This window comes from Halichoerus grypus, chromosome 15 (assembly GCF_964656455.1).
Source record: "Halichoerus grypus chromosome 15, mHalGry1.hap1.1, whole genome shotgun sequence".
Classification (NCBI taxonomy): domain Eukaryota; kingdom Metazoa; phylum Chordata; class Mammalia; order Carnivora; family Phocidae; genus Halichoerus; species Halichoerus grypus.
This window is the reverse complement of record NC_135726.1, coordinates 7,420,262-7,442,131: the sequence shown is the minus strand read 5'-3', so window position 1 is coordinate 7,442,131 and position 21,870 is coordinate 7,420,262. Positions and strand designations below refer to the sequence as shown.

Here is a 21,870-nt window from a genome sequence, read left to right as displayed (position 1 = left end):
TGCTGCCAGGCACAGTGAGATTGGAGGGCCCAGCAAACCCCTCCCATGAGGCCTGAGGCTCCAAGACCCCACATGGAGAAGTGTTCCTTTCCCAGAGACCAGGTGGCATTACCACACTGTGACTCTTGTCGGAGCTTGGGGCAAGGTGCAGCAGCAAGCCTGAGCCCTTCCCAGGGCGGAGGCTGAGTGACAGCCCTTGCTGGAGATAACACTTACTTGCTTTTGATAAATCTAGAAGTAATGGGGAAATAACTACCCTTCAGGGTCCTGAAAAAGATACCGATTGTCGGGATAGTTGGGATGTCAGCCCCAGGATCCCAACTTTTGTTCCAAAGGCAACAAGAGAGGGGGAAGCACTCCTCACCCCACTGGGTCTGCAAATGCACAGCTGCCCGGGGTACCCCTTCCATCCTCTCCCCAGTGCTGGGCCATGTCAGCTTCGGGACACAGGAACACCCAGAAAATCGACAATTTCACCATCGGGCAGAGGGTGGGAGTAGCATGGATAACACCTGCACATTACCAGATGCTGGGCTTAATATAAAGAAATAAAACTATCTTTTTATCCAAAAAAAAAGTAAGCTAGAGAACAAAGGCACCCCTAATTTTGGCAGAAAAATACAGGATGCCCAATTAAAATCCCAATTTCAGATAAACAACAAATAATTTTTTTAGTGTAAATATATCCCAAATATTGCACGGGATAGACTTATGATTAAAAAAAAATGTTGTTTGAAATTCAAATTTAACTGAGCAGGCTGTATTTTTATGTGCTACATGTGACAAGAACGAGGCACATCCCAAAGCGTCCAAACATGAGCAGAGCTCACCTGATGGCTTCTGCAATCCGGGTACTCTCCTTTCTCCGGTCACTGGACAACCGGCCAATTAGGTAGGAGTAATCTAGGCCGCTGCAGAACACGCTGCCCACTGCACTGAGAAGCAGCAGTTTGCTGTCATCCGTGGCCGCGTTGCACAGTGCTCGCCGGACCTCCTTCATAATCTGCAGGCAGAGATGGATTGGCGGGGATGTTAAGTGTCTGCTTATACGCCAGTGGCTTTCAGACCTCAAGCCCGCCATAGGCCTCACCCTTGAGGGCAGAGGTGAGTACATCTTCTCTTCCTGTGCAGGAAGACTCTCCCGAATTCAAGCCACATCCAGACTAAGCAAAGAAACACCAAAACCAGAGCTCCCCTGCAGCATCCCCAAAGCAGGCAGAGTGCTAAGAAGGTGGCAGTGGGGTCACTGGCCTCAGACTCGGAAGTCTGGCTTGGAGCCGTGTAATCCCTGGTAAATCTCTGCAAATCTTCTTCCAGCATTAGCCCTTTTCAAGGTGTGGGAAAAAAATTCCTGTGCACAGCCCAGGTGAGGTATGTTAGCCTTTTTTAGAAGGCTAGGTTTAATTATACTCTTGCTCATCCTTAATTCAACTAAGACTTTTGATTGGCTCGTAGGTAGCACGTGGGAAGTGGGCTTTGGCATCAGAACTCATAAAATTTTCAAAGTGCCACGGAAAACAACCATCAGACACAGATTCTGTATCCAGCTAAACTATCATCCAAAAGCAAGGGTAAAAATGAGGCATTTTCAGCAAAAGAATGTTTACCACTCTTAGACCCTCGCTGAGAGAATTTAAAAAGGATGCACTTCAGAAAGAAGAAAACTATATTCAGAAAAACGGACATGCAAGGAATAACAGCCAACAAAGAAACGTGGTGAATGTGCTGATAAATCAATATAAGAATGACTATAAAATCATCAGACAGATATTGACCAACTGAGGCTGAGGGTTTGCACAAAGGTAGAATGGGGTCCAGGTGGTAATAGCGCATTAGTGAGAGAAAGAATGACAACCACATGCCGGGGTTCTAGGTCTGGGCATGGTGGAGAGGTGAGGGTGATGTTTAGGCTTCACTATGTGTACAGAACTTAAGGATAACTTCTTAAAAGTACATGGATTACAATGAATGGGGAGGGAGTTAAAATAAAGAAAGCTCAATCAGTCCAACTGAAGTGACAGAAGGATGGAAAAATAAGTGAATAAGTGCAAAAAAGGCATGGTAAGAGAAAACAAGGCATGCACTTGCCTGGGTGGAGCTGAGAGTCCAACTGGGGAGACAATAAGTGAATAGGCTTTTAAGGGATCGTTATTAGTTTTTCAATAGGCATAATCATAGGGTACAATGGGAAACTATTATGGGAGCCATGTTTTTAAAATTATACTTTTTAAAGAACCCATTTATTAAGCACTTGGAGGTGCCAGGGATTGCAACAGGTAATTTCCACGTATTTTACTCTGAATGAAAATCCCATCTAGGAGGGAATGGTATCCCAATCTTGCAGGTAAATCAAGGGAGACTCAGAGAAGTGGCGTGAAGCTGCCCGAGGTCAGCAGCAGGAGACAGAACCATGATACGAATCTCACCCCCAAATCCCTTCTCTTTCTACCACTCCATATTGTAGGATGACTTAAAAAAATGGGTGAAAAAAGTAGGGCTGGATGTCAGTTTGAATGGAGAATCTCTCAGCCTGTGCTCTGTGAGGATGGGAGAGGCACTTTCCATTCTAACAGGGTATGAGCCACAGATTCATTTTGAACATCAAAAAAGCAAAGAGGCCACTATCTTGTGGGTCCTTTAATCCATCTGCCTCCAGAAATAGACACACTCTGAACAATCCACGAACTCTATTTCTCTGAGAGGCAAATAAAAGAAAACCCCACTGTAAAGACGTGAGCTGACATTCCGCACATGACTCAGAGAGTTCCCTCTCTCTCTGAGGCCACATTTACTTGTCAATTAGTAAAGACAAAATCAAACAAAACAGCCACCTCCTTTATGAGTTAAATGGAAAGTAAATTTGTGTTTCATTCATGTGACAAAAGTACAAACTATATATATATTTTTTTAATTTAAAGAACGTTATATCTAGTTAGTATAGCTTTCTTTTGCCTTTCTTGTGTCGATAACCCAATTTGGACTGATGGCTGAGGTTCCACCTCCTTGAAGGACCCCAAATTGTATAACGTACCTGGTTTGTTTAAAGTAAAACATTCTAAAATGATTACTCCCTTGCTTCCTTAAATTTCTCTGCTGCACCCACATAACTACCTCTCGATGGTCACTTCCTAGGCTGTAACCGACCAGTGCCCTCAGAGGCCCCTGGGGAATGCCTCTGTAACAAATGGTCCAAGACCGCTATGCATTTTGAAGCCCTAAATATGTTCTTGAGATCTATTGCCCTTGTTAGACCCTTGCTAGCTGTCACTTACTCCAGATGTCAGTATCCGCCAGAGAAAGCACACGCCCCTGCTACTTCTACCTTCTGATCTGCCATGGGTTGGAACCAGATAACCAAATTCATTAGAAGTAGGTTGAAAGGGGGAGTAGACCACAGTCCCTCTCTCTACTTCATCTTTACTTGCTGAAATCAGCCACCCAGGGCCCATCTCACCTGTGACCACCTTCCTGAACCCTTTCCCAAATATCCCTGACTAAACGCAAACTCATCCTTCTCCCAACACCCCACGTGTCCCCCTATGACCCTTGTGACAAGCCCCCTTGTAGAATGTGAGCGTCCTTGCCTCACCCTACCTCCTGCTTAATGATGATCCCCTCCATGGGAGTCATACCCTTGTGGAATCCCCTCCCCGTGAGTGTAGACCGGATCTAATGGCTCATGCCTAACCACAAGGTACAGCAAGAGTGACAGGATGTCCCGTTCAAGAGGAGACTGGGATACAAGAAGACACAGCTTGTCTTGGCTGTCCTCTTATGCTCTCCTTCCTCCTTGGAGCTCTCAGTCTGGGGAAGCTGACCATGTCATGAGGAGCCCACACGGAGTAGCCATAAAGGGGGGACTGATGTCTCTGGCCAGCAAGGACCTGCCAGCAGCCACTTGGGTGAGTGTGGAATTGGATCCTCTTCCACACCTTCAGCAGAGACCGCAGCCCCAGGCAACATGCCTTGACTCCAGGCTTTGAGAGACCCCGAGCCAGAAGCATACAACTAAGCCATGCCAGGATTCCTGACCCAGAGAAACTGTGAGATAATGTTCATTGTTTTAAGATGCTAAGTTTAGGGCAATTTGTTATGCAGGAATACATAACTAATACAATTCCTTAAAAGCTAAAACAGATGAGACTTCTACTTATCTGTATAACCCTTGTAACACCTAGTCCAGAACCTCACACATAAAAAAATTTAATAAATGTTTATTGATTTGAATGAGTGGCACAATATTTACCTCTTCAAGAAGCTTACAGTGTAATGGGGGGGGGGACCAGATATTTAACAAATTATCACACAAATACATGTACATTAACAACAGTAACAAGTTCCAGAAGGGAGGGGCGCCTAGTGCTGGGAAAGCTCCTGAAAGGGGCATGTAACCTGGGCAGGGATCTGGGGGGTGGGGACGGATCCCATGGAAGTGGTGGTTGAGCTGAGACCTGAATGAAGTGCAAGGCCACTAGGCAAGGATGTTTCAGTCAGAAGTACAGGTATATGCAAAGGCCCTGGGGCAGGTGTGTGCATGAAAGAAAGCCAGGCTGACTGGAGTGCAGGAGAAGAGAAGGGGGATGTGTGGTACGAGGCAAGGAGGCTTGCACAGGTGGGCAGGTCAGAACATACCAGCCTCGCAGGCCACATGAACAGTTTTGATTCTTAATCAGAGCAACTAGGAATCACTGAGGTGTTTGAAGTATGTGCGCACATGTGTGCGTGCGTGCATGTGCATGTGTGTATGTGTGTGTGTGCGTGTAGAAGGGGTGACTTGATCAGATTTGCATTCCTGGCAGATCACTGTGCCCACATTGAGGAGAATGGATTACAGGGTAGGAAAGATGAAAGAGCATGCTTGTTAGCAGGTTATTACAACAATCCAGACAGAATATAATGGTCCTGATGGAAATAGAAGAAAGCCTATTAGTGGGCTATTCAAAGATGAAAGTTAATAGGTCTCAGGGGTGTGTGGATGTGGTGGGTATGATCAAGAGGGTATGAGGTGTGACTCCCACATGTCTGGTGTGTTCCCTCAGACAGGGGTGGTGTGGTTCACTGAGGCTGGGAGCACTGCAGAAAACCAGGAGTTGAGAGAGGGCTTGGCGTCTTCAATGGGGAAGTGGATGGGCTTTTAATCACCAACACTTTGGGCAATCTATTTTGCTGGTTCTTTCCTAAAGGGGCATTTTCATTATTTTCCTGGTTCTGTGCTATATTCCAGACAGGAGCAATATTACCACATACCCACTGGCCTCAGAATCTAGTTAACACACTCAGTAATGTATGAATTTCTGCCCATGAGGCCAATCCAACCAATGTCCCATATACAACTAGAAAAAGAAATTCAATTATGACATGCAGGGTGGCCTCGTCCCAGTTGCTCCATGAGTAAGTAAGGCTGGGCCTGCTGGAGGCCGTTAAATCACCTCTGCTTCATCTTAACAATGATGGGAACACTTACTGAACACTTCTTATGTGCCAGGCATTCTGTGAGTCTCTCTGCAGACATTATCTCTAATCCCACAAGCAAGATACACTATAACTTCTACAAATGAGGAAGCTCAAAGAGGCAAGGTGACTCCCCAAGGCGAGCTGGTGGAGGCAGGAATGGAACCTAGTCCACCAGACTCCAAAATCTATATTCCTCTGCTAACATCACCTCTTCTTTTCACTGAGATCTTTCTTTCAGAGTTACTTTACCCAGTTGGCCAGCTTATCTATAGAGTCAATCCACTTTGGTTGTCGAGACGGCTGAAAACACCAGATCAGTATTTTTTCTCCATTTTCCTCCCATTCTGTTACTGACAGACACCAATTAGGAATGCAACCCCTAATTCACCAAACCTCCATCTCAGGAATTGGAAGCCACACATGTTCCGTGGTGAGTAGGCAATGGTTAACACATAAAGCTACTCCAAAGAGACAGGATGAACTGGGAGACCCCATATTGATTCAATTTATTGAAGGAAAATGCTGTGCCTTTTATTTATTTTTTTTTTTTTTTAAAGATTTTATTTATTTATTTGACAGAGAGAGACACAGTGAGAGAGGGAACACAAGCAGGGGAAGTGAGAGAGGGAGAAGCAGGCCTCCCGTGGAGCAGGGAGCCCGATGCGGGGCTTGATCCCAGGACCCCGGGATCACGACCTGAGCCGAAGGCAGACGCTTAACGACTGAGCCACCCAGGCGCCCCAATGCTGTGCCTTTTAAAAGCATGCTTTCAAAAAGTACTGAAGGGGAAAAAACTCCAAGAAGAGTTGGTCTCGTACAGATGTTTCACAATGAGCTTAAAATAACAGCTTCCAAGTGTATAAACGTGTGAAGGGCAGCCTCTGGGGTAAACCACCGAGGTCTACGCAGCAGAGAACCCTGAGGTGGTTCCTGAAGGTGTAAGAGAGAGACCCCAAAAGACCATGCTTAGAGGAGGGGCAGCAAGTGACCAGCAGCCCCACAAACTGCAAAGGCTTTAGCTACGTCTCTTGCCTTAAGGCAATCATTCCTGACTATCACACACACAGTCCCTTGAAGGAACTATAGTTTATGTAAATCATAATGATAAGACATGTGATTACGAGTCCAAGGACACAGCACCTCCCGCCCCACCCCACTTGCTGGGCCTCCCCAAGTGTACCGGAGACACTGGGCAATGCCTGACCACCCTGCCGAGCCCAGTCTGGGCAGATGGCCACTCCTTGACTGTGTCCCTGTGGTCAACACACCTCTGTGGTTAAGCCTCTGTGTCTTCACTACTACTGTGGAATCAGTGCAGGATATCACAAGACAGGGAAAGGGAGGTGGGGACTTTGCTGTCTTCCACGGGCCAGGTGCTGAACTGAGTGTGAGAAACAACATGGTGGGCACAGGTGGCAATGGTCCTGCCCCTTAAAGCTGACGGGACCCTAGGCCTAAGTTCTCTAAACCTGCATTGTCTCATCTATAAGAGGTGGATCACGAGAACCCTACATCAGAAGGGTCCCGGGAGAAGGAAATGGGGTAAGCAGCAAATACAAAAGACGAAGAGCTGCTGGTAGCTGGCGCAATCAAGGTTTTTGCCACTGACCCCTCCGCCGCCCTGTGGCGGGTTGGTCTAGTTGGGGAGGGCTTCTTGGAGGAGTCTTTTCCCACATTTGCACCATCAAGAATATCTTAAAAAGCATTAATCATTTCTTCACTGCTCCCCCTCAGTACCCCAGATCTTAAACGGTGCTGTCTATGTAACAGCATTAAGTATCCATTGTCTCCCCGTTCTGTTCACCTAAAATATAAGCATGATTAGCATTAAAAAGGTAAGGTGGAAAAAACAGGCAAAAGGGACTTCATCAAAATTTTAAACATCGTACATCCAAGGACACCATTGAGAAAGTAACAAGTCCCAGAATGAGGGCGTATTTTCAAATCATATGTCTGACAAAGAAGTCTTAAAACTCAACAGTCAAAAACAATTTAAAGAATAGGCAAAAGATGTGAATAGACATTTCTCCAAAGAAGACAGACAGACAGACAGCCAATAAGCTCATGAAAAGATGCCCAATATCATTAGTCATCAGGAAAATGCACATCAAAACCTCAGTGAGATGCCACTTCACGCCCACTCCAACAGCAAAATAACAAGAACAGATAATAACAAGTACCAACAAGGATGCAGAGACACCAGAGCTCTGGGCCAGTGGGAATGGAAAATGGCACAGTCACCGTGAAAAACAGGCCGGCAGTTCCTCAAAAAGTTAAATACAGAGTTAACCTATGACCCAGCAGTTCCACACAGAGGAATATAGCCAAGAGCACTGAAAACACGTTCACACACAAACTCGTACACAAACGTTCACAGCGATACTCGTCATAACACAGTAGTCAAAAATGGAACCAATACAAATGCCCGTCACTGAATGACTGATGGACAAAATGTGGCATATCCATACAAGGGAAGGAAGGAAGCACGGATGTGCACTACCCCATGGATGAACCTTGAAAACACCATGCTCGGTGGAAGGAGCCGGTCACAGATCACATATAATACACTTCCATTTACATGAAATGTCCAGAATAGGCAAATCTGTACAGACAGAAAGTAGATCTGTGGTCGCTGGGGACCATGTGAGGGAAAATGGGGAGGGGATGGCAGTGGGCATGGGGTTTCCTCTGGGGGTGATGGAAATGTGCTGGAACTAGATCGTGGTGATGGTTACATGACCTTGAGAATATACTTAAAAAAAAAATGTACGTGTTAAAAGGGTGAAATTTATGATATGAATTCTATCTCAACTGAAAAAAAAGTAAGTGAGCTGAGTGAATAGGATTCCTTCCAAAGCAAGGAAATTTGACATGCTTGGAAAAGCCCAAGATATGGCGTTTGGAGTCTGGGGCTGCCCTCTGACTAAATCTGGGACCCGGATCAGTTTTCTGAAACTCTCCATTTACTGAGGTCTTCATCCGTAAAATGGGATAGTATCATTACTTGGTCATAAAGATCAAATGGATAATGTATGCAAAGTGATTAGCACATGGTGTCCCATAGTCAAGTTTGCATGTGTGTTGGCTATCGTCACTGGCTCCCTGAGGGAACAAATAGAGAGCCAGTGCCCCATTCTGAATGAGAAGCCCTCTCCAGCCTGACCCTCCCCTCAGGTCCCCTGTCTCTCACCTCGGGGGTCAGTGCGTTGTTGTCCGAGGTCTGGCTGGACAGCAGGATGTGTGTGAACCCCTCTTCCTTGCGCACGACAATGTCCCGAAACCTACAGTTGCTTTCATTCTGGCGGACGCTGTACCTGAGCCTCTTGTCAAAGACATAGTCCTTCTCTGCTTCCAGCTTCCTCTTCACGGGGCTGTGCAGGTTTAATCCCCCGTTGGTCAGAGCAGAGCCTTCCAAAATCAGATAACCAAAGTGAGAAACTGACATAGGAACAACCACACAAGAGGGTGATCACAGAACATTCAGGCTGGATGTGGCTGGGACCTCCATGCACCCTCTGTTCTTGGGTGGAGAAGGGCCCAGGGCTTAACTGCTTCATCTCCAAATGTGAACTAGGACAGAGAGCACTCTCTGTGGAGGGCCCCAAGGGATGACCCTTGATCCCCCTCCCACACATCTACCGTGAGCCTCCGCCCCGCTCATGCGCCTTCAGCAGCAAGGAACCCACTACTTTGAAAACTGATGGCCACAAAACAAAACAAACAGACCAACCAAAACACTGCAGCTTTATTCATAATCACCAAAAACTGGAAGCAACCAATATGTCTTTCACTAGGTGAATGAATAAACAAACTGGTACATTCATAGTGTGGAATATTATTCAACCATAAAAAGAAATTTGTTATCAAGCCGTGAACGTACACAAATGAATCCTGGATGCTATTTCTAAGTGAAAGAGGCCAGTGTGAAGGGCTATGCCTGGCACAATTCCCATTACACAGAATCAGCCAAACGATCAGTGGTTTCCAGGGATCAGGTAGAAAAAGAGGAGATGGAACGGGGGAAACACAGGGGATTCTGAGGGCGGTGAAACGACAATGATGAATGTGGGACATTAAACCTTTGTCAAAACCCAAAGAACTTGGCCGCACAGACAGTGAAGCTTAAAGGATGCAAATTAAAAAAAATAAATTTACAAGACTGGGGGAATCCAAGGATGGCACACAGCGTGTGATCAAAGAATCGAACTGTATGACCAACGTGTGAAACCACCTCACCGAACGGGGTGGGAGGCCCTCGGCACCTCAGAAACCCTAGGAATGACTGGAGTCTGTAAAACTAGAGCCAAGATAGCCCATGAGAAAGTTTGTGCTCCAGCTGGCGAAGCCCATTCCCATGGAGGTGGATGAGAGTTCAGATTCTGATACCATTATCCACGTGTGCTGGAACTGAACGGTTAAATGAATGGATGGCAGATGGTAGGAGCAACACTTCTCACAGTTGGAGTGGGAGTTTACAGATCAGCAAGGGGAGGGGGCTAGAAGGATCCATGTGGCTGTGGGTTCAGAGTGGAAGACATCAGGATGAACTCACGTTTAGCTTAACACAGATACAGACGGTTACATGCGGACATATTTACAGGCACATGTGTGTACGCAGGGCACTATACACACATGTATTTCCTCCAACTGTCAGCTGAGAGGGCCCAGAACCATCAACACCCCAATAGCAGCGAGCACACCGAGGGCCCAGATGTTGGTTTCTGATACCATTCTCAGTAAAAGGAATCAGGACTCCCTGAAGAAATGGCAAATTCCAGGCCTGGGGCAGGAAACACACAAGATAAGCTTGTAGTGGTGGAAAGGAAGGAAGTAGTAAAAAAATAAAAAATAATAATCTCTGCAGTGAAGAGACATGTCAAAAGGACAGAGGAGCCAACTGAAAGAGCTCCCAATGGCCAAATGTGCAACAACGTGAGCAACACAATAGACTAGAATTGCATTATAACTGAAAGTATAAAATCAATACCCATGAGTCCATACTGATGTCAGTAAATAATCAAATTCATAAATAAATGGGGGGAGAAGAGACAAATCTCCTATGCAGAAGAAGTCCAAACAGTTTCTGTAGATTCTCTGCCTGCAGAGAGGTGGAGCCTAAGTCCCCAGTCGTTAAGTGTGGGTTGAGCTGGTGACTTCCTTCCGCACCACACAGCATGGAAAGTTGGGGGGCAGGGGTCGTAACTGGTTGGTGGAGAAACCTGACTGGGGCAGATGGAGAAGCCAAAGCCCCTCAGCCAGGTGACGGAGACCAACATCAGCAGTGATGAATCACAGTGATGGCGTGTGCCCTCAACACAATGTGTGGTCTTCCCTCCCAAAAAAACCTACATCCCCCATTTCTAGGCATGAGAGAAAGATAGAACAAATCCAGATCGAAGGGCACTCTATGGAATACTTCATCAGTACATTTCAAAATGGTCAAGGTCATCAAACACCAGGAAAGTCGGAGAAACCATCACAGCCCAGAGGAGCCTGAGGAGACATGACAACTCACTGTAATGTGAGATCCTACATGGGATTCTGGAACAGACATTAAGCAAAAACTAAGGAAACCTGAATAAAGTAAGGACTTCGGTTAATGACAACATATCATGACTGGTTCATCAACTGTAGCAAATGCACCACTCTAAGGTAAGATGTTAATAATGGGAGGGAGCTGAGTGTGGCGTATAGAGAAACTCTCTGTATTACCCTCCCAATATTTCCGTAAGTCTAAAACTGTTTTAAACAGTGAAGTTTACTTTATTTTAAAATTAAGTTAATAATAATAATTTTTTAAAGACCCCACAAAACAGTTCTCAGGCAATTCTGACATGCAGGCAGGTTTGACAACCTGGACCAGTGGTTCTTACACTTGAACATGCATCAGGATCACCTGGAGGACTGTTAAAAATCCACCTGCTGGGCCCCACCCCAAACTGCTGCCACTGCTTCAGCAACCAGGCTCTGAGAACCAGGGTCCAGACAAATCAGGGGGTCATCCATCACTAGGCGCCTCCCTGATGTGCAGGTGAGCCCTCTGCTTGAACGCTGGTGAAGGTCTGAAGATCTTGTTGAGTGTCCCCATTGCTGCTGGGGGTGGTGGGTGACTGCCCCATGCAATCGGTGAGCTGGGCGCTGCAGGGAGGTAGGAGGAGGGGGTACAAGGAAACACAGAGAGGGACTTACTACTTGTTGGAGCCTTCCATTTAGTTTTTGGCAGGGATGCTGGAACCCAACCAGAAGCTGGCCCCCCAAAGCCCACCCTGCCCCCTACTTGGGAAAATTACTGCGTGGACAGAGTGAACATGCCCTGGTGGCTGATCCTCTGAGATCAGCTTATGAGTATCAAGAAAGAGAACATATATAAAAGACCTAGGACATAGTAAGCAATGTATGAATGGTGGCTCTTACTTGTTTTATAATCATTATTGCCTGGCTCAGCACAGAAGTAATCCAGCAATATTTTCTGCATGAACCCTGTCTCCCCAACAATACCGTAAGCATCTTAAGGGCAGGATCACGGTCACACACAACACAGCCCAGCATACCTGTGCACCAAGAAGTCCACGGGAATTATTCCGTGGCTCCTGGAGCCTTGAGTCACCCTGGGGGTGGACTCAGATCCTTACTTAGCCTCGTGGCCTCAGAATCTCAAGAACCAAGTCCAAGGCAGGGAGCAGGAAATGACTCCCCGGAAGGACCCCTCCTCCTGCACACCGGGTCCCCACCCAGGTGGGCGCCCAGGCACAAAGTGGCAGAGAAGCAGCGGGGCCTGTGTTGTTGGGCAGCTTCCTTGAAGGCTCCTCCTTTTGTACTTTTCCATTACTCAAAGCAACTGGGCTTTGTCAAGCCCCACGATGCGGGTAAAATGATTCAATGAACTCCGGAAGGTAAACGCAAGCATTTAATTAAAAGGCTGGTGTAGAGGGAGCTGTTTCTTCAGGGTTAACCTCAAAACCTTCGGCTCCTCGGAAGAGCTTCCTAATTGGAGCTGGCCAGGGTTTCTGCAGCAGCCCGGGCGGATCCATGCCATGGCCTTGCTGGAAGAGGTCAGCATATCCTAGGAGCTGCTCTTGGAGGACCCCGGCTCCCGCCTGTGAGAAGTCAGAAGCTCAGGGCTTGTGCACGTCAGAGCCTTCCAGGTCTGGGAAAGGTTTGACCAAAATCCTCCCGCCCCCTCCCCCAATCGAGTCAAGGCACTAATTAACAATTGTACGAGAGAGGAGGACGGGAGGCTTACCTTTTGTGAGCAGTTCTCTAGGTTGTCTATAAATTTCTCAACAGTCCTACGAAATTGCCGGTCTTTGTCTATTTTGCAGGTAACGAAAAGTGAATAACTGGCTGGAAGTCACAAAGATTTTAAGTGGTGGAGCCAGGGCTGGAGTCAGCTCTCCCTCATTTTATTTGTTCATTTGAAATCTGATTATTTATCACCTCCTATGGGCCGGCTAGATGCTAGATGATGGAGATCCAACAAAAATCAGAGAGCTAAGGTCCCTATCCTCACAGAGTTTGCTTCGGGTCGGGGAGATGAAAAGTCAACAAGTAAACTATTACCTAAAATTGGGACACATGAGAAAATATCAAGTGACGTGACAGAGAATAATGGGGGCAGGGGTCTCTGAATTCAAAGCCTGTGGTCTTTCTATAAGAGCACAGGATAAAGCAGCCCCGAAAGGACCATCTGACCAAATAAACCACAAAACTACCTGAGGAAAACAGACCTCTTTATTCTCTATCAGGCCACTGGGCTCCCACCTCTGATGGTGACTTGAAGGATGTACCATCTCTGGGCCAAAAAGAGGAGGAGAGCCTCCTTGAGAGCCTGAATTCACATCTGAACCTAAGTGGCTAACATGGGCCCTGCATTTTAGGAGATTCTGAGCAAAGCTGCCCCCCAGAGACCCTCAGGTGCTGGCCTCACACCTAGCTGCCCTCAAAGCCTCTCCCCCTCTGTGGCATCATGCTTCCTGAGACTGTGGCGGGCTGACCGGGAAGACACCATGGGAACAGAACATGCTGGAAGCATGGAAGCTGAGGGCTTTGCAGCCAGAAAGCATGGAAATTCCAGCCCTGTATTTGCTAACTGGGAGAAGCTGGGAAGCCACATGAGCTCTTGAGCATTAGCCTCCTTGATGAGAAGATGGGGCTAACAGGACCTGCTTTTCAGGGTTGTTTTGAGTTCAGTTAAAGAACCAATAGGGGATTAGCAAGTGCCTAGCTCATCTTAGGCACTTCACAAACGTTGGCTGAAGGACCCCAAATCATTCCAAAAAAGAGGAATTAATTGCTGAGCGCTCCTCCTCCCAGCCTCTAAGGCTGAGGCACAGACCCAGGCCAGGATGAGAGCTGACCGCCCTGTGAATCCATAAATCAGGGGGAAACCCAACAATGGGCTAGCCTTCAGCCCCCCACACACCTTCTCATGAGCTGTAAGGCTGGGCGGCTCACTCATCCACACTCTGTGCCCCCATTACCCATGTGTGGATTGGGAAAAAAACATTCCTGCCTCACAGGATTGTTGCCAAGTAAAGGAAGTGATGGCAGCTGCATTCCTGGGACAAAGGACAGTTTCCTTCCTTCTTTTCCCTTCAAACCTTCCCACATTCCTTCCTTCAGGGTAAGTACAAAGGAGTTTTTGACGTTAAGAAGGTTCCATAAAATCACGCTCTGACACAGCCCCTCTGCTCCAAACACGCGGAAGTGGCAGATAAATACCGGGCTCGCAAACAAGATAATCATCTCTGTGCGTGAGAGGCAGAATGTCGACACAAAGCACTACGGGGGGCTGGGGGCTGGGAGTGCTGGGCAGGAAGCACACTCAAGGGTGGCAGAGACCAGTATCCCACACAAGATGGGAGAGGGGACCCAGGCCCAGGGCTTGACCCCAGGGGATGGCCCGAGGCCCCCTCTGTGAAGGCAGGCCAACAATAAGAAAACCACCTGCTGCCCACAGCCACAGCTTTGTTGGGAGCTCCAGGCCAGGTGGAGGCAAACACAAACTATCAGAGAGGGAGGCGGGGAAGAGAGAAAGCAAAGAAAAGCAAAACACAACTTTCCCTCTTAACACGAGCTTGTACACCAAAATTCCAAAACCTGCAGACATCTAACGCTTAGACACCAAGCCAACAAAATCAACACTTATGACATGAATTACTCCAAAGAAGATAAAATGAGTATCATGAAACAATCTGACAAGGACTTTAAAACAGGAATGTCTCGAATGCTCAAAGTGACAGATGAAAGGAAAAAAAAATAGATTCACTGAAAATAAACAAGAAATTCTCAAACAAAAACAGAAGAAAAAAAAGGGTGGTAGTAAGGTAAAGAACAAATGAGAAGAAAAATGGCAAATGGGAGAAAAATATTTGCATATCATGGATAAAAGATTAAGATCCCCAGATTGTAAGAAGTTTTAAAGACAAGTCAGAAGGCCCCAAATTCCTCCTTTAACAAAGAGTGGACAGAAGATATGGGCAGGCACCTACAAATATGATATGAAAGTAGCCCTTAAACATAAAACCTCAACTTTCTTTGATAATGCAAATTAAAATCCCAAAATAATGGAGTAAGAATTAAAACTATACTGAGACACCATTTCTCACCCACCCACTTGGCGAAAGTTCAAAATCCTGACACTCTGCTCTGCTAGAGAGGATGTGGGGAGTCGGGCATTCTCTTAATTGTGGGTGGAAGGCAAAATGGCATAAAAGCAATAGAAGGGAATTTGGCAACATGTGACAAAGCTGTTTATGCGCTTACTCTCAAGCCAGCAATCCAATTCTAGAAATGTGACATCAACATAAACCTCTAACAGTACAAAAATATATGTGCCTACGATGACTCCTTACAGCACTCTTTGCAATTGCAAAATATTGGAAACTATTTAAATATTGAAGCGTGGGTTGGGGACAGAAACTAGGGTGCATCCACAGGATGGAATACTACGCAGCTGTAAAAAAGAATGAACACTCTCTCTATGAACTAATAGGGAGTGGTTTCCAAAATATATCTTCAAGTGGAGAGAGACCAGGTGCAAAAGTACTTCACGTTTATTGTGAGAAAAAAAGGGAAAGAGATAAATCTGATTTTTTTTTTTTCTCAGAAAGAAACACAGGAAGAATATACCAGAAGATGATGAAAATACAAGTGGGTACAAGTCATTTGGCAGGGATAATAGAGGAGAAGGGGGAGGGGAGAGATGACACTGTTCTGAGTACATTTTTCTGTTTTAAGTCCTGTAAGTATATTAAAGCATGTCAAGAAAATAAAATCAGGGAGGATGAAGAAAAATAAACTGAATGCAAAAAGAAAGAGAGGAATCTAATCCTATCTCAAATGAATAACATAAGCACACTGGGGGAGGGTAGAGAACCAATATGAGTAACTTTTGAATGCAAAATTATGCCTTATACACCCTCAAACAAACCTTGAACTCTCCCTAGTGGGTTTGTTTTCACAGCACTTAGGGTGGAACAACTCCAGAACTATTTTATAGGCAGTATAGGGTTGAGCAAATGAGTAAATGTGTGATGTTGTGGAGAGACAGGGTTCACTCGATGGAAGAAGGGTCAAATAAATATGGAATGGGGACGGTGAGGAAGAAATCAGTGGGATTGGAATGGAAGAAATTTGGACCATAATAGAAAAAACTGGAAAATGGATCATAGATTAAATTATTGTATCAATGTTAAGTTTCTGAAATTTCTAACTGTACTGTAGTGGCTTAAGAGAGTATCCTTTTTCTTAGAAAATACCCATACTGAATATTAAGGGATAAAGAGGCATGATGCATGTAATCCATACTCAAATGGTTCAGAAAAAGAATAATAATCTGTATATAATTTATAGTAACTTATCAATTATAGTAACTTATGAGTGTGTATGTACGCAAGTCTATATCTAAACATATATACACATACATATACATAAACATATGGAGAAAGGGCAAACATGATTAAAATGTTTTAAAAAACCCAATAAATGTGAAAAGAGCCTCTTTATGATGTTTTCTGTAAGTTTTAAATTACTTTAAAGCAAAAAGTCAAACACACTTTTAAAAACAAATATCCTGCAAAATAAGAATCAAACTAAAATTCCATTCATGGGATAACTCTAAGAAAAGAATATTTGAAGAGGTAATAGCTGAGTATTTTCTAGAACTTAAAAAAAGGGCAAGTTCTTAGTTTGAAAGAGCACTCTGGTTACTAAGCAAGATGAAGACACAAATGATAATGAAACTGCAGAATGTCACGGGTAAAGAGAAGATCTTAAAATGTAGCCTGGAGGGGGGAAAAAAAAAAAATCACATTATCACAAAGGGTTTACAGACTGATAGCAACAGCGACAACACTGGCCTGGGAAGAAAAGGGAACTTCTGCCATCAGAATGCTAAGAAAACCAGTATCAACCAAGACTTTTATACCCAGCTAAAACAGCATTTAAAGGCCTGAGTAAGTGGGCATTTTTCAGATACCCAATGCCAACAGCATTTATCTACCAGAGTCTGAAGGAATTACAAAGAGAAGCTTCACCATGTAAAACAGTTAATTCAGAGGAACACATAGGACTCAAGAAACAAAGTTGGTCTTAAAAATTTTCAATATATGAAAAAAAATTTCATAAATGCAATCACTTGCTATGAAAATAATAAGCATAGTCTCTGGTGTTTAACAACATTGGGTGTACAAAACAAAAACAAGATGTCCAATGAGAATTTAAAGCCAAGTAGTATCCTCCTTGCTATATCCAATAGGAGGACATCCTATTTGTTTGAAAAAAATTCATAGTTGAGTATGTATGCTAAAATTTAAGAATACAAATACAATATGTGGCTGACTTCCAAGTCAGCCTAGTGCGAGGGAACCTATAAAATGTGCAGTTCAATAAAAAAGCTTCCAAATGTCAGGGAATGGGGATGGGAGAAGGAGCAGAGAAACAGAATGCAAAATAGAAAAAAAATCCAAATATATTAATAATTGCATTAATCTGCAAGAAGATTAGGTTAATATATTAAAAGATAGAGATGATCAGACTGAACAAAAGATGAAAGAATCCAGATGGGTGAAGGATTCCTTAAGGAGAGACCTTTAAAGACAGAAAAAGTCATCTCAGCTCAGCTACAGGGAGGAGGAAACTGGGCCAATCAACTGAGAAATGGAGGGACAACTCCAAAACTATCAAGAAATGTTGTGCAGCTATCAATCACAGGAAGGAAAGGTGTGTCAGGAAATGCACTGCAGTTTGTAAGATACACAAAGAGAAATAGAAAAACAAGGCAAGCTGCCTTGGGATGGGGGAGGGCAGAGGTAAAGGGCTGGAGGGGGCCACAGAGGACGGCACAGACGAGCGGTGGACCACAGGAGACTTCCACCACACAGTGTCAGCTTTCAAGAAACACGTCCAGTCCAGGCAGGGATTGGGGTCTCTGCCCAAATTCCCCACCAAGACCATGTCAAACCTCAGGTGCAGAAGGGCACAGGGAGGAAGGAAGGGAAAGTTCAGACAGATCACCAGAGGATCCCAACTGAGGGACGCACTATCCATGCTACTTCCACACTTACATGGTCTCTCTCAGGAACTCAGGCAACTCTTTGATTATCACGGGCAGCGGGGCTAGGAGAGATCTCTACACCTGCCCAGAAACATCCAAAATGGAGACTTCAGGGTCAGTACAGCCTCATCTTCAAAGTCCTTTCTCTCGATGGCTCACTATATGCAATACCTGTATGTTGTTGGGTACTTAGTATGCAATTCACATAGCTTACCTCATCTAACTCTAACACCAACCCTGTAAGACACAATTTTACCCCATTTTACAGAAGAGTAAACCAAAAGCCAAGGTCATCATGCCAATCAGACAGTGCCAGGATAGGGTTTAACCTCCAGCATCTTGATTTCAAACCTCATGCTTAAGTCAAGCACCAAGGCTCAAATCTAACACTAGTCCTGGGCCATCCCACTGGTGTTGGCTCTGCTTTTCTTTAAGAGCCCAGTCTTTACTGAACAGTGCAAGAAGGAAAATTTGGACATTAAACCTGGACAGGTGTCATGTGATGCTATTACCAAGCCGAGCTCATTTTGCTGTGTTATCATCATCTGTACACCTGCTTGATGCCCCCACTGAACTCTCTGGGGACAAGCCTGAGAGTTACTCACTTCTGCGTCTGCAGGACTGAGCACAGTGCCTGGTAAACAGCAACTGCTCTACGAAGTGCTCATCAGGGAAATGAATGAGTGAAAAACAAATAGAGCAACTCCATTGTACCACGTGCCAACTTCGTAATTAACACTCCTGACGTTGGGATGCATTCCATATTCATTTCTCAATGTGCTGGTCACACTCCCACACCTTTGTACTAGTCCCGTGCGTGGAAACATTTGTTTTTTTGAAATCAGACTGATCTTACACCTAGATGACTCATATCACACCTGGCCCTTCTGCTTCATGGCAGCCGAGCGAGATCTCACCTTTCAGAGACACCCAGGGAAACAACACAATGTCAGTGCTATGAATTTTCCTTCCCTTGCACAGAAACTAGTAACACCATTCATGGTCTGAGCCATCGTAACACAGAAGGAAGAGGTCAAGAAACCGGATCCCCTCTCTGTTCTGTAATAACCATGTGCTAAAGGCCTCACTCCTCTCAAAGCTGCTCTGCTGTTACCTGCTTGGGAAGTCTTCCAGAGCAGCTCATCCCTCTTCTTGTGGCTGTTTGTACATCTTTCTTCTTTTACAGCCTTTACTCTCCCTTCTACCATCCACTCAGCACATAATTAGCGAGTGCCTAAGAGATGCCTGGCACCTGGGACATGGTGATGGGCAGAAACAGACAGGGATCCTGCTTTTCAACAGAACGTCCCGCCATGATGGAAATGTTCTATGCCTGCACTGCCGAATACAGTAGCCAATAGTTGCACATGGCTATTGAAATTTTAAAATTTATGTTTAATTTTCATTAACTGAAATCTCACCACATGTGACTGGTAGCCACCATACTGGACCGTGCAGGTCATCATGCTGCAAGATAATTATCTTGCATACCTTGTAAATCCTGACATACCTTTTCTGGACTGTCTGACTCCCACCTCAGAGTCATAAAGACAAGGGCTGTGTCGGTCATTCTTAAATCTCCAGGACAGTGCAGCCCAGCACACAGAAATGGTTCAGGCATTGCTGAACCCAATTAATGAGTGGATTAAGGAATAAGTGCTAGACATATAATAGAGGATCTACAGAAGTTTCCATCTCCTAACCCAAGGAGAGGGAGTGAGAAAAAGAGGCCGGAGAGCAGGATAGGGGTCTGCTACTGGCCCCATGGAAAGATGCAAGCCCAGGCATCACCCATCCTGCCCATTCTCCCTACTATTCCAGCCGTGATCAGTGCCTCGGGAAGCAGATAGATTCACAGAGAGGAGGGATGGCTGGGACCACCTTAAGGGCAAGTCACACTGGACCACCTTCAGCTACAAATTATGGCAGAGGGGTGGGTGGTAAGAAGGCTTAAAATAAACAAAAGAGAAGACTCATCAGTTCCACAGTTGAGTGAAACCATCACTTTGTTGACTGCAGGGTTAGGGTTTTCCAGCTGCAGTTCTTAGAAGAGAAAGTGATAGTTCTCGTGCATGAGAGCCATTTCCTGGTCTGTGGTTGACTCACCCAAGATCCCTAAAGCATTGTGGACGGTTCTGACAGCACCCCGAGAGGGGAAGGCGGGGGTGGGGGGTGCAAGGTTTACACGTCCAGTGCATCGGAAGGAATCAGACCCAGCAGTTGGGGACAGCAGTGTCTTTCAACAGAAGCATGGCTGGGCGGTCAGGATCTTCAGAGGGGTTGAGGGGGGGACCTGAAGTTGAAAACACCCTCTGTCACTGCACCCACTAGTGTCGTGAAGAGTTCAAAGTACCCAACCTGCCCCTGAACTCAATACGTGTGTGTTATTTCAAGCTGGTCATGGTCCCAGCCCCTAACTGTCCCCAAGTACAGAATCCCTGAATTCAAGAGCAAAGTCCAAATTGATGAATTTTTAAAAATCATACTTAGTCATGTTAGCCATCATCTGGCATGTTATAATGATGCCTGTTGACATGTCATGAATTTTAGGAAAGCTGAGGTTCCAACATTACTTAGAATTGCTGGGAGGGGCCTCCACAAGAGGCAGAGTTTGTCCTTGACTCACAGACCCTCTGTCTCCAAGGCCATCCTTGCCCAGCTGCCTCCAGAGTTGACAGCAAGTTTAAATGAGAAATCTAATCCTTTCTGCAACTGGGATTTCTGTTAAGGAGTCCACTGCGTATTCTCTTCTATAGCAAAGGACTACACAAAACACAGAAATGCAACCCAAATGAAATGCGAGAAATGGACCTGCGGTACCCTTGACGGGGGGCAGGGCTGGGAGGGGCAGGGCCGGGGGTGGTGGAGGGGGGAGCCCAGGCGTTTAATTAAGAGCCTTCGAGACAGCAGAATATTAAGGGAGAAGAAGCGTAGCAAGGAGGGCCCTCGCGGCAGATGGTGAAAGCAACTGTCAGAAAGACAAGGGAAAGGGGGTTGCTGCTGCAAAGAACCTGACAAAACATTAGCTCTCCATGTCATGTCCCCAGGAGAAGAGAGCGCAATGTGAGAACGCGGGACAGCCCGAGGTGGGGGGGTGACACTGACACAGTGAATGGGCGGGGCAGGGTGAATCTGGCGCAGGACCCACATCTTACAGCAGCGAGGGATTCCCACTTTCTCCCTTTTGTCCGTTCATGCATCCACTCCCTCATTTGGCAGGTGTTTCTTAAGCACCTATAACAGGCCCAGCACTGCGAGGTGCTGGAAACACAGCTGTGAGCAGAATAGAGACCACACCTGCCCTCATGGAGCTCAGGATCTCATGGAGTGAAGGAAGCAGAGAGCACCTACATGATCAGGTTGTGACCCTTACACACCGAGGTACGTGCTGTCCATGAAGAAATAGTGCTCTACGCGTGCAAACAAACTGGACTCCGACCTACACAGGGAATCGCTCTTTGGGTGAGCCACGAAGGAGGAGGAGAGGTCGATCGCCCACATGAGGGCTGGTGGGAGGGGAACACACACACAGAGCACAGGGAGACAGGTGTGGACAGGGCGCCAAGCAGGCTGGATCGGGTAGGCTCTGCAGGCCTCGCGGAGTGTGGGCTCTGCGAAGGACTTCCTCAGCCTCTTCCAGAAAGAATTCAAAAACACCCTCCTACTGCAGGCTCCACCTGTCTGGTTCTCCGGCCAACCCTGACAGCACAGGGAAATCCCTGGAGCTTCAGCCTCCCCCGCGGGGTAGACTACAATTGGCTGGACTGCCACATTCCTTGTGATATGGCTCCAGGCACCCACATGTGGATCCTTGGCTCTATAGCCCCGTGCCTTCCGTCAACAGCCCCACCATCCCTGCC

The 21,870-nt window shown here is 46.0% G+C and overlaps 1 protein-coding gene across 1 annotated transcript in view; it reads right to left on the bottom strand.

The window, feature by feature from the left end:
* Positions 1-21,870, bottom strand: part of CDYL2 (chromodomain Y like 2) — a 152,239-nt gene that overhangs the window by 18,899 nt on the left and 111,470 nt on the right. Inside the window, exons 3-4 of the mRNA XM_036084971.2 lie at positions 8,645-8,862; positions 831-1,003 (exon numbers count right to left, since the gene is read on the bottom strand). Of these exons, the coding sequence (XP_035940864.1) occupies positions 831-1,003; positions 8,645-8,862 (391 nt within the window). The remainder of the gene's footprint in view (positions 1-830; positions 1,004-8,644; positions 8,863-21,870) is intronic.